The sequence below is a fragment of the Pygoscelis adeliae genome, unplaced genomic scaffold (assembly GCF_000699105.1).
Source record: "Pygoscelis adeliae isolate BGI_AS28 unplaced genomic scaffold, ASM69910v1 Scaffold463, whole genome shotgun sequence".
In the NCBI taxonomy this organism is placed as follows: domain Eukaryota; kingdom Metazoa; phylum Chordata; class Aves; order Sphenisciformes; family Spheniscidae; genus Pygoscelis; species Pygoscelis adeliae.
In genome coordinates this window covers 2,183,493-2,197,450 of record NW_008824471.1, presented here as the reverse complement: position 1 = coordinate 2,197,450, position 13,958 = coordinate 2,183,493, and the positions used below count along the sequence as shown (strand labels likewise).

General features: G+C 36.5%; 1 protein-coding gene across 1 annotated transcript in view; it reads right to left on the bottom strand.

The window, feature by feature from the left end:
• CNST (consortin, connexin sorting protein) overlaps positions 1-12,422 on the bottom strand; it is a 47,108-nt gene extending 34,686 nt beyond the window's left edge. Inside the window, 2 exon segments of the mRNA XM_009321261.1 lie at positions 2-112; positions 12,344-12,422. Coding sequence (XP_009319536.1) covers positions 2-61 — 60 coding nt within the window. The 5' untranslated portion in view covers positions 62-112; positions 12,344-12,422.
• Positions 12,423-13,958: the final 1,536 nt, after the last annotated feature.

The following is a 13,958-nucleotide window of genomic DNA, read 5'->3' as shown; positions in this document are numbered from 1 at the left end:
CAGGAAGACTGTCCTTTGAGTCTATTTGTAGGTCATTTGGTGGAAATTCTCTGTCATCCATTAGAGCGTTACTTGTTGAACCACTTAAATCTCCCTCCAAATATTTTTAGACCTAAAATATAAAACCAGAAGAAGCATTTATAATATGTATATTATAACAGATAAATAACCTTGTACTTAATGCCAGCCAATAAAGAATCACATTAGCCAAATGATACATTTTAAAAGTATGGGGAAATCCCTTCAAACAGTAATCCATTGCCCCATTGTAAGTCTTAAAGCAAAGCATATCTGCATACAAAAAGCTATCTATAAACTTGTATTTTTATCCAATTATAATTGGTTCCAGTTACCTGACCAATAGCATAGCTGATCTTTACAGCAGTGCTCAGTGTTACAGCTGAGGTAACAACAAAAACAAAAAGATAAACAGAAACAACCCCCACCCCCCTTTAAATCCATGGCTAAAACAAAAGCATTCTTGTCACATAAGATCATAGTTTGCCTGAAATAAAAATAAACCAGGGAGGAATAAAAGCAGAACAACTTTTAATTCTGTCAGTGATGGTATCACATCAAAATGCATATAGATTAACTCTGTTACAAGAATTAGATGCAAGTAGAACCTGTTTATTGACTCAGATTGTCACTTTATTTTCAAGAAAACATTCAACATGTCTTCAGTATACACCGAAGCAGGTGGTTTGTTAATAAAAAAGCCTAATCCCCCACCTACTCTTAGCAGGGGTCAATTTTCCCTTTTTGTAAACATGCAACTCTAATCAGTGTTGCAATTAGATGCATATTCACAGGAAAAAAAGGGTAACCCTTAGCAGCAAAGTTACACAGTACTTATACAGGACTGTTATTATATCAGTTCCGATCTTTAGCTTTTACAAGCATGGCAATACTGCTGGTTTAACTTAGCAACTATATAGATGAAATACAGCTCCATTATGTACATCTTATTAGATTTAGCTCACATATTTTAAATAGTGAAGCCAAAAAATCAGCAAGCACTCTTGTATTATAGAAGAGCTTAGACAAGCCTCCTACAACAGCTTCCTATCCTTTCCTTTAAATGAAAAGGCATTTTAGGAAACCTGTCTTCACCAGGCTTTCTTCAGTCTTATGTCCTGGTATATACAACTGAAGTAAGTGAAATACACACTTGCTAAATATGCAAGATAGTATTTCATTTTACTTGCTAAAAGAATTCAAATTGTAGAAAAATGGAAAAAATGCCTTAAAGAATAAGTAGGTTTTCCTTCATACACAGAAACATATTTCTGTCAAAGATTACTAAAAAGATTTTCCCAAAATTATTCCTCCACAACCTTTGCAGATGCTAAAAGGACTGGAAAAAAAGAAAACGTCACTCATATCTTAGAGAAGGACAAGAAGGAGGATTCAGGGAGCTACAGGCTGTTCAGCCTCACCTCAATCCCTGGAAGGTGATATAGCAAGTAATCCTAGAAACCATTTTCAAACGTATGAAGAACAAGGTCATCAAGAGTAGTGAGCGTGGATTTATGATGGGTAAATAGTGCTTAACCAGCTTGATAGGCTTCTACGAAGAGGTGATTGGCTCAGCAGAGGAGGGGAGAACAATGGATGCTGTTTAACTTGACTTTGGTAAGGCTTTTGACACTGTCTCCAGTAACATCCTCACAGACAAGCATACAAAGTACAGGCTAGATAAATAGACAGTAAGGAGTTCCAGGGAAGCATGCAGAGGGCAACAAGCCACCACCAGCCGGGCAACACAAAAGCAAAAGTCAGCACCGACTAGGACAACTCCATCTCTGCTTCCAACCTGAAGAACTTGTTAACCATTTCTAGCCATACCAGTCTAACAAAAAATACTGCCTATCCTATGACGTATAAGCTGCACTAGGGGAGGTTTAGACTGGACATGAGGAAGCATTTCTTTACCGAGAGGGTGGTCAAACACTGGAACAGGCTCCCTAGAGAGGTGGTCGATGCCCCAGGCCTGTCAGTGTTTAAGAGGCATTTGGACAATGCCCTTAACAATATGCTTTAACTTTTGGTCAGGCCTGCATTGGTCAGGCAGCTGGACTAGATGATCGTTGTAGGTCCCTTCCAACTGAAATAGTCTATTCTATTCTAGAATAATGAATTGTACAATAGGGATGCAAGTCGTATTTTCCTTTGGCAACCAAATAAGAGAATTGGCTTTCCTTGAGCACCAGAAAGACAGAGAAGGGACCTTTGGAGGAGATACGTATCTGGAGAATGCATCTGTTCATTAGAAGGATGCTCCTTAATCAAGCTCTTTTCTCTCAAGGAGAGTTAAACACAAAATGAAAGGTTAAAAGGAGGACAGAACTTTAATCAGAATAGCAAGAAGCAGAACTGGAAGATATTCTTTATGGCACCGACACTATAGTTATGTTGATTTATTGATGATAACTGTTCTAAAGCATTAAAAAAAAAAATCCCAAACACGATGTTGAACTTGAAAGGTTCACTTCTTACTCTTCCTAGCACATGAAATAATAACTACTGCTGCCCTCCCCAGCTCATAGATTAAATGATACATCAAACATAAGAGGTTGAAGTAAATTGCCCAAAGCCAAGGAGGAATTAGTTTTAACAGCAATAATTAAAAATCAGGATGTCCTACCACCGCTCTCTTGCTTCTATCAGTAGATAACAGTTTATTCTTTCAACAGCTATCACAGGGAAACAGAAACGTGACTGCATTTGAACAAGGTGTTTCCTGTTAAGGTTGTACAAAACAAGGAAAGATACTTTTGACAAGTAAAATTTTCTAAAGAGGAAGCTAACACTTTGATAGAAAATATTAACTCATTTCCTTTCAACATGTGGCTAAAACGATAGTCCCTCTCTAGCTGAGAGGCTGGAGAGCTTCTGCAGCTAGCACAGATCAACATTTCTTGGTTTACTGTTTGAAACTCAGTATTCCTCCAAATAAAAGTAGCCCTGAAAATCTATTCCTTTCTACAAGCCTTATGACTCCTTAGAGAATGAAAATCCAGAAAGAGCTAGTTCAAAGAATGTAGAACAGTCTTGGCCTTGATCCTTTAAAAGGATTTTTTTTTTCCCCCAGATGAAACTTTTTTCCCTTCCTGGTTTTCAATGGTGCTATCTGCTACTCCTTTTGACTTTACCAAGGCACCAGGCAGGTACCAAAGTGAAGCTAAATCCTGTGAGAATGAATTTTAGCTCTGTCTAAAAACACAAGTAGAAATACTTATTTATAAACAAAAATGGAATAAAAATCACTAGTGATTTGAACTATATTTAACAGACTATTAACATGCAGGTACTGTATTTACTGTTTTGCCATTGAAATTAATTGTACACACAAACAACATAAGAAAAAAATGTTTGTTTCTTCCTAGGCACATCTTTCCTCCCTTCACTGGTTGCCCAAAATTGAAATAAAAGCTACCACTGAGTAGAACTGTGCTGACCTCTGTTAAAAGGTGCTGATGAATGAAAGTGCTTCAGTTCCAGTTGCCACACAGATTCATGCAATTGGCATATATAATCATGGTGATTATAGCACATATCAAAAATAAGATGGAAAATACTTGCCAAGTGGCTAAAAGACAAAGTCTGTATTGAAGAAATTAGCTGTATGTTTGTTGGCTTTAACACAAACAGTATGAACATTACAGAAATATCATGGTATTCACTTCTATTTTATGTCAATTTCAATTTTAAAAAGCCTGTGCTCTCAGTGTTCTCTTTCATGTACTTCATATAATTTCAAAAGCTTTGTTAGTTGCTCATTTTTGTGTGTAAACAGAGCCTTTCTTCTATCTATCCTTACTAAGGAAACATAACCTTAAATACAGTTGTTTGGATTGCATTCTGAAAAAAAAGGGAAGAACTCAGATCTTTCCTGACCTGGCACAGCCAAAATTTGAAGAGGGCATTAAAAAAACCAAACCAACCCCACAAACACACACCACCCCCATCCAAACCCTCATACTAACATAGCTCCTCTATCCTGGAAAGCTGGTGGGTTTTGTGAACGTTTTCTGAATATATAGCATAGTATTTAATTTACTGATCTCAGAAGTATCTCACAGAACAGATCAAGGTCATAACACCGTATCTGCTGGCAAAAGGCTAAAAAGGTTCTAACACTCAAAAATTTTATGGCAAATCATTTTTTATTCTGTTTGACTGCCTTCATATAGCTCCTCTGCCAAAGACACTATTTTCCCTCTCTCATTCTCATGCCACTTATTTATTCTATGTTAATTAGGGAGATTTCAGTCTTTTAATTCTTTGAAAGTCAGTTTCCTCATTATATCACCTATATTGCTCTATTCAACTTGAATGGGCATTTCAGATTGGTTCCCACTGTTGCTTCTACTCAATCTTTTCATTAACTTTCATGATAAAACACAATAGCTATATAAAATCTGCAGTTAGAAGCAGTCGTAAGTATTTTTGAGGATTTAATTCAAAATTAATTGTATCAATAAGTGCTCCAAAAGGAATAACATGAAATTCACCAAGACAAACAGAACTCACCATGTCTTTTAGAATAAATGAAGCACATCTATATGAAATAGGGATTAACCAGTCATTCTGTTCTGATGAAAAGCATCTCAAAGAGATACTAAATAGAAAACTGACCGCGAGTCCAAGTGTTTTTTTTTTCCTGAGATATAATACAGCAAGTGTTACAGGCACAAGAGAATTCATTATGTCCTACCAGACACTAATCAATTATAGCCGTGTATTTTTGTTTTGTGCACAATATACACAAAACAAGATGTACACAAATAAGAGAATCTAGATCACAGTGAGGTAAGAGTTTTAGGAGGAAGGGACAGCAAAACACATGGTAAGTTATTCAGCCTAGAAAAGGTTGCCATATAAACAGCCAAACAGGCTGTCTAGAGGTGATGTGGAATCCCCATCCTTTTAAAGAAGAAATTAAGCAAGTCTCAGGTTTAAGGACAGGTAAAAAATAGATAGTACCTAGTATGAAGGGAATTTAATTTTCTTTACTGTTGCAGGGTTTTTGTCTTTTTTTCTTTTTTTTTTTTTTTTTTAATACAAGTAGCTTCACAAGTCCTAGAGAAAAAAAATTCATGCTGATTCTGTGAAAAGGAAACAGGATTTTTTTAAAAACCATTATCTTTCTAGAGTTGGTACTTCTGCCACTAGAACAAAAAAGGAAAACTGTAGAAACACTGAAACTTAAAGAATGACTAAACCTAACCCATATATTTCTTAAAAAGAATAAATCTGTTGATCTTTCTGGTAGCTGGTGTAAAGATACTTTACAAGACCATATTTAAATGCTAGTATCTTATTTCATATTGATAAATAATCTTCTACAAATTAATACAAACCAATGTGAAAACTATCATGGCCATACAAAATCAAAACATGTACTGCAAATTCTTATTATTGCACATTAATTTCCGCATACAAGGAAGAACATTGATCTCATTTTATGAACAACTACATTTACTACCAAAATAAAGATGCAGTAATGGAGAGGAAACTCCAGATGACAGAGTAGCTACCTGGCACTATCTAAAAACTACATACAATATACCATTACGAGTTCATTAGCTTGCAAGAAAGAGGACAATGCCTACTACGCCGTTACAGGAGCTAATAAACAAAAAGCTCATATATTCTTTTGAGAAAGTGCAAGTGCAATTTCTCTACAACTGTTTGCTGCTTCTGCTAATGTGGAAGCCAAGATACACCTAAAGAAACCTGGAATATTATCACCAGATCACTTCAGAGTGCCCTTGCCTCACCACAGCCAAGAAAAAAAACCAAAGAAAAGTACTAGTTGTTGAAGACATACTTGACCATCACACAATTTGCTGCAGAAGGAAAGAGACAGCAGATAAAGAAGATAGGCAATTCATTTAGTTATAATCATTTCACAAAGCCAGACCACTTCCAGCTAGCAGAATTCTGCTCTGCATTGTGTTTTATGTGCAACACTTAATGGTTGGAATGCTGCTGTTTCTATAGAAAGGGAAATAAAAATATTTCTGTGTATACTTCCATTATCCAACCTGACATCTCCACAAAAAAAACCTACCATGGTGTTGTGCTGTCTTATAGCACAGACTCATTAGTAGTTCATCATTTCACAAGATAGTCTTACGTACAATCCCTTTACTGGATAGCCTTGCTATGAGAGAATCTCATTAACATCCTCCTGACTGTTCAGTATGCCCTACGTTCAGCTCTGAAACTAGGAGTAAAAATATCTTTATATGTGTTTTCTGCTTCTGTGTCAGATACATGGTTTAGGAGGTCTATCTCTTAAAATGTGGTAAGTTTCCTGTCCTCCAAGAAGTATTCAGACGCAGGAGTGGTTTATCTAATTTCAGTGAATTTACAAAAATGTCTGAGCATGAACACTTTGGTGGTTTGGCGCTTTCTGACATTGAACTCACATTTCTCAAGTTGCATTGGCATTTAAAGGCATGATGATCTTTACATCTATAAAGAGCAGGAATAGTGAGGTTTTGAGAGGAATTTCCACATGCTATTTTCAACTTCTAAGCTTCCTAGTCATACTGCTTATTCACAGCTTTAATAAACAATGATAAACGTATACTGCCAGGCATAATCTGCTCTTCCACATTTAACATTACTACAAAAACGTTTCAGTCAGCAGCCAAATACAAGGGAATTGTCTGGGAAAAAATAATATCTTTTATTAGAACATAGAGTTCAGACGAAAGTTTCACACAAACAAGTTCTTTTTCAACAATCAAAATACACAATGATCAGCCCCCCAAGTGTTTGAAAAGTTTTGGGTTCAAGCTTCACTAGGACAAATTTCACTGAATAAAAGAGGACTTCACCATTTGATGTGTTCATTTTTTGTTCTTGTCTGCAGCAAAACACCAGAACATATCTCAGGTAGGGGTAGAAAGGTAGTAGAATAGATTGTTTTAGGAGGATGGATCTCCCATCACTGCAACACTTTTATGAACAGTCTAGACAAACATTGGTCAGGAATAACATATGAGTAACTGGTCCTGCCTTGGGATGCACGAATCTCCTTTTAAGTCTTATGAGGAGAAGTAATTTGCCTTTTTTGGTGTTTATATTTTCCTTCTAATTGAACAGCTCCCAGATTGTTGTTACACTTCAGAACATGTGCACAAGCTTGATTACGAAGTATAATAAAAATTAAAAACTTCTTACTAGACAAATTTATGCATCTTTTTCTAGGATGTGTACTTTTTTTTTTCTTCCCCCCATAAGAAAAAGTCCTGCAAATCAGTACAGACTATTTTTATGAGAACTAATCAGCTCAGCTCACTCTTACCCAAATCTTTACTTTACCAGGACCTGAGAAAGCTGATACATCCTTCCACCTCATAAGAGGTAGCTAAAAAAGGCAAAATGGTCTAAAATCCCTCATAATCTCAGATAACAACTTTAAACATACATGAAAACGCAGAAATCACAAAATACAGTCCCTTGAAATGGAGATGCAAGAAGAACAAGGCAATTCTCTAAAAATTGCCCATCTGAAGAAACAAGAGTGTTCAAGACTTTCTGACAGTTGAATTTCATAGTGAGATTGAATTCCATAATTTACACCTGAGGGATCAGCAAGTTTTATAGCCCTCATCAATACAAAGAAAATTAGCATGGTCAAAAATATTCAGTTAGGTCCTAAATCATATCAAGGCCAGAAGCAACCACAAATAGAATGGAATTCTGTCCATAAAATTTATGAAACAATTCTGCTCCGCAAGTATGTAATACTTGCGGTCCCTTTGTTATCAAACCTGCAGGGCCAACTGGAAGGTTAATTAAGAACAGAGCTAATTGTTAAAGCCTCAATAATTGTCATCATTAGAAAATTAGAATATCCAGCAGCTCTATCAAAATGTTGCATCAGTTGGTTTTATATTTCAGAAGGGAAGGATGGTCTAGTTTCTACATTATTCAGTGTCAGATACAAATGACTGAGATCAAATCTTTTCTCTGCTCTGAACCTCCTCCATGAAGTCGGTCAAATTGTTCTTTAATTCTTCATCATCTTTAATGCATTTCTTAATTACAAAATACTGCTTTATTTCACAGGGAGGTAACAAAGATGAATACATTAAAAAGACTGTGAAATAGATATTTTGGTAAAGGGGACCATACAAGGACTGTAAAGAGGTACAAACCAGACACTTAACTTTGATCACGTTTTTTGCCCTTAAATGCATGACTGAACTCAATTACATATAAACCAGAAGGCCTATGTTAAACGAATCACAATTCCCCAAAAATTAATCACTGGTGTAACTTGATTGAAGTTAATGAAGCTGCGACCACTTAAACCCAGTGCTGAATTTAGCCTTGAGTGCAGTTTCAACTCTCCCCTTCCAACAGGAAGTTACTGAGGTAATTCATTTCAGCTCTAATTGTGTAAATAGATGCTGGCTATATGAGCCGTCTCTAATAATTTACACATACTTTTGATTAACAGATCTTGGAGAGGTTTTCTGAAGCACACAGTTATCAGTTTTTTTATTGGAATTTGAATGTATGTTTGTAATACCTGAGCCTGTAAACAGATATCTGATTTGTTTTAGATCACTTTTTCAGAAAACTCTCATTATCAAGGCCACTTTAAGCAGTAGTTTCCATTTAAAAAAAAGCATCTTTCCATTAGAAAGCCCCAAATATCACAAGCATTAATAAAACCTAGCATCAGTACTGTAAGAGGGTGAAAACCTAATTTCACTTAAAACCCAAACCGAGATAGTTTAAATGCCACCAAGACGGGAGGAGATTTACAGCCTATAGAGACATTGAACGATTACTATTTCTCCTTGTACTAATGATGTCATATTTCAGTGCTAAAATAGTAGACTTTAACAGTCTTCCATGAGAACAAGAGCAATCCAGATAAGAAACTAAGCAGCTACCAAAACAACACTGGATAAAGGGTAATTTTATATGCCAGCTGTCATAAAGTCTTCCTGGGATCAAATGTGGAAGTCTGTAACTGTGAATGTCACTTTATTTTATAAAGACAGGAATAAAGGAAGATGTCAAAATATTACTGAACGACTTACAAACTTTGAAGTTTCAGGACAGATGTGCCCCAATTTATTTTGCCATTAGTCAACTGTAACACTGTAACAGCAGAATGAACAAACACCTGAACTGTGATGCAGGTCCAGCTGAAATGTTAGTCTAAAGTGATAATATCGTCATGCCCTCGCTTTGAGGCTAAAAGCACACAAAATTCCAAATTTTAACCATTAGGAAAGAACCTCCAAAATGTACACTTCAAATTTCCATATTATTTCAATGACATATTCATCAAGTGAACCTAAAAAACTTCCTAACGTGCTCATATTACAAAGATAAAACAAATACGAGGATTAGTTGTTTGTTTGTTTTAATCCCAAAGTTATTTTGAATTAATCTCAATTTGCCCTGCAATATAATATTATTTTTCCAAACAAAATAAAACAAGAAAATTAAATTAATCCCATGAACGGAGAAAAGCAGTGGCCACATATTAGCAATTCAGTTTGGACAGATGGAGCAGTGTGTTGGAACAACAGTAGAAAAAACTTCATGCTCCTAAGCAACTCTGTTCCTAAAAAGCAAGCGTGTAACACACCAAAATTTGTCTACAGAAATATTTCACACTAACATAAGGAAAGTGTAGAGGAGAAATGATAAGTTAGCAACACATTTTCAAAGACATCATAGTTATACAGTAAATAGACAGTAAGTAGAGAAATAAGTAAAAAAAAGTAAAAAAATCTTTAGCGTGACAAGCTCTTGAGCAAGATACCATTGCCAAAGTGTTTAAAATAAAGACTTATGACAAGATATACACACAAACACAGGCTGAGTGAACTTGAGTCAGCAGAATGTGCTCATCAGAATTCAGTGAAGAGGAATTCTGAGAGAAGTAAACAGAAGATGCACCTATTTGAATGTTCTTACTCCTGTCCACAAAGGTTTAATAGCACTTTTTTTTGCATGCACACAAAAAATATTTGCAGTAAATTTAGTTCTGATGAAAGACGCCAGATTGATAGCCCTAGGGACTGAGTTTCTCTGTATACACAGAACAGATATAGCACAGAGTGAGAAAGTTTGTACCCCTGCCAAAATGCCTTACAATACATAGCTTATGCAACAGTCTTCACACTATAGAACACTTCGCCTCTCCACTGAAAATGTCAAAAATATTGCTGCTTAGTGTTTGTTATAAGGGAAAATAAGATGTGAACACTGTTAGTAGCATCAGTAGGGACAGAATTCAAGGCATTGGCTCATTTAAAAATGTTTATTTTTGTGTTGAATGGTTCTTTTGTCAGCTGTGAACTTTGCTGCAGTGTTTGTAAGACTGCAAAGTCAATCTGCACCTGGTGTGAAAATGCCTTCCTATTAAAAAGCATGTTATTACAACACAAAAATAGCAAAGGAGTAGTGGTTTAACATAATTTCTTTTCAAATAGCTTATGTTAACATACATGACCATACACCTACGGCTCAGAAACAATCTCAAAGGAGAACTAACTTGACAGTTTCACTTAATTGGTACCTGAGCGCTCACTCTCCAATGATCTGGACAATTGATCTAGCCCACTTTTAATGGACAGTAATTCCCCATTAATCAGGTTTTCGGCACTAGGCTGGAAGCTACATTGTCACATGGATCAGACAGGCTTTCAAGGAGCCTTGGATTCTTATTTCCCTTACTACTAATAGCTTGGCCAAACAGCAAAAAACCTCCACAAACACACCCCAAATCCAAGTGTGCAGCCATTTTTCATTGTCAACAGATTACACATAGAAAAGCAGCAAGTTAAGGTTTACAGAGCATAGTGGCTCTAAATACAAAATTGCTGACCTCATTATAAAGACCGATTTTCACTTTGAAGGAAGATGTCCAGTACAACCCACAGGTTGCAAACTTACTGGATCTCAAACCAGACTGTGGCATAGGATTAGATGTGACTCCCGTCCTTGGGACGTTTCCTTTGTGCATGCATGGGCTTGGGGTGGGGAACAGCAATGACAAGGGAACAGGACAAAAGAATGAGGCTACTTTCTGACTGATTTTTAAAAAATAATTCCTCCTTGAGACTATATTCCTGAGTGCACAGTGCTTACAGTACGTTTGAAGAAATCTCTTACCACTCCTTCTACCATTTTACTTGGTCACCATTCAAAGTATTACAATAAGATTATTGAAGTATGCTGAATAAAATAAGTGAAAAAGATAATTCTGTGACATCCTGCATCTCAGCAAGACACAGAGGTGTTTCTGCCAATTCAAGCATGTAGCAGGTTATTTTATTTTCACATTACTGAAGCTAATATGCTTAAGTGATTCTTTCAGCTCTTTTTCCGAACATCAGTTCGGTTTTTTAAATTCACACTAGACGTGGTATTTGGTAACAGATAAGCCTTTCAATATATGCATAATTAGAAAAAAAAAAGAGAACAATCAATATTAAGAGTAAATCTCACATTTTACAATGAGTTAATGATAAAATGGGATATGGTGAATAAAATAGAAAGATAAAGAGTTTCTGAAACAATTATATGCTAACAAACTTAATCTGTATTCTTAGCCAAATAGGAGACTCTAATGATAAGTATCACTACCAGGACAAGAAAAATTATGATCCTGCAAATTTCCATTCACAGCCCTCCTGGGTTTTTTTGTGCAAGATGGGAATTCTACTGAATTTGTACTTAGAATGAAGTATGGGCATAAGAGTTTGAAAAATTGAGATCAAGATGTATGTACTACTGCAATTTTCTCCCTTACTTAGAAATGCAGAAATGCTTGTCAATATTTACTACAGCTAAGTGGTTAATACACAGCAAAATAATACTAAAAGACTAACGCTTTAATATTAACTTAAAAAATAAACTTTAAATGGAGCCAAATAAAAGCAAATGCAAAAGACATTTAGAACCACTGAGAAGAAATATATCTCTCTACTGATCTTTTTGACCCATACAACTAATGAGCTATTTTAGTTCAAGCATAGGCTGGAATCCAATCAAACAGGTAACCCTTTTGATTCCTTCTCTGATTTATTTCAAAAAACAGTAATTAGGAGGAAACAATAATTTCAGAGCACCCAACAATGCACTTAAATTACAAAGCCATAAGGCTCTATGAGGTAAGAGTGTAAATTCAAATATTTGCATGTGGCAATAGCTAGATTAAACTAGAAAATATATGCCATAATCAGCCATTAACTTAAAAGTAACTGTTCAAATGTCCTTGGGATACACTTTAATGTATTAAACAATTTTCTACATTGTAATTTCTGAACAAAAAATGTACAAAACTTACCATTTTCCTAAGGTTTCAACAGTTTGTCAAGGATAATGACCAGGTCAGACAGAGGTAGTCCTTTATGCGTGCAAGGTTCGGTATATATCTGGCAGTTCTAAGGAGGGGAAAAAAATTAAAAAAAAATAATAAATTTATCCTATAGAGACTTCAATGCAGGCAAGTGCTAAGAGAAAGTAAATAAAAATATGAAGGAAAGTGTATCATTTCTAGTGTATAAAGAATGTCAGGGCATTTTGGCTTTACTTAGCAAACAGTCCTCTGAATAATCTCAATTACTCTGAACAGCCCATTTAAAGATGATCCTAGCACTCCTGAGTGCTCTGACCGGCAACAAAAAATTCCAGAATTCTTTAATTAACCTTAAAATATATGGAATACAACATGGTAATATGGTAACTATACCTAACCTTTCTGTGGCCATACCTATCAATAAACTTTGATAAGGAATGCTGAATTGGGACCTTACTAAACATTTGCTCTTAGAAAACCAAGTTCTGCTCGATGTTCTAAAAGTCCTATGAATTACTGAATTATCAGACTAATTAGTAAGAGAGGAAAAAAGCTATTAAAAACACAAAGTCCACTTTAAAAATGGATTGAGGTCTATCCCATCATCCAGCTGAACAGTCTGTCCATTTCCCTTAAGGCACAGGGAAGACTATTACAGCACTCAGTGTAAAAGAGCAGAGTATTTAAAAATAAATTGCAGCTACGAAGAACTGCTGCACTCGACAAGGCATTTGCAATCTTTCCTAAATTTAGCCCAGCACCTCTTCATGCTACATTAAGATCCACCAAACAGAGAATAGCAAAGCCATAATTTTCTGTCCCAGGTTCTGTTTAACAGAGATATGTCAAACAAAATGACTTTGTTCAGTAAGTAGGCGCATGTTAATTTCCCACTTTACAGAGAAACGAGATATAAGAAATTAAGCAATTTGCACAAAATCATACAGGAAGTCTACGTTTGAGCCGTTAATTTGAAGACCAGTCTACTCTGTGATTGCCAGATCACTCTCGCCTTCTACACAAACTAGGCACGGAGCAGGGAAACACGTTTGGGAGGATTCTCTCTCCCCTTCCCCGGAACGCCATCACACCACGGCCACTCACCCGCCACCGACAGGTTTTAGCACGGTATCCCTGAAGGATGAACTCCAGCTTTGCAGAACTTGAATACGTTTTGAAGATGTTTCTAAACTTATTTCTCGTTAAGGCATTAGGGAAATCGTTGAAAGGAACAACGTTGCTGCTACTGAATTACTGGTTTTACCTAAACCGTAATTGCAAGACGGTGTCGGGCAGAAAGAAGCCGACAAGGACTGATGTCGAGATCTGCCGGAGCAGGATCCTGCACCTGCTGTGGGCGGCAGGGCGATACAAAGAACCGAGTCCCGAAGTGACTCTTTAGCTGCAGACGCGGAGATCAAAGACTCCCGTGAAACACCCAGGCAAACCTCAAACTAAATACGTAGCTCCCGGGACTTCCACCAACAAACCGAGCAGACATCGCTCCACCGGCGCCCGGCAGAGCGTTTCTTGCCGGCCGAAGCCTCCCCCTCTTGAACGGCCAACGGCCGCCGCACGTCTCATCCCTCCGGTTTGCTCCAGG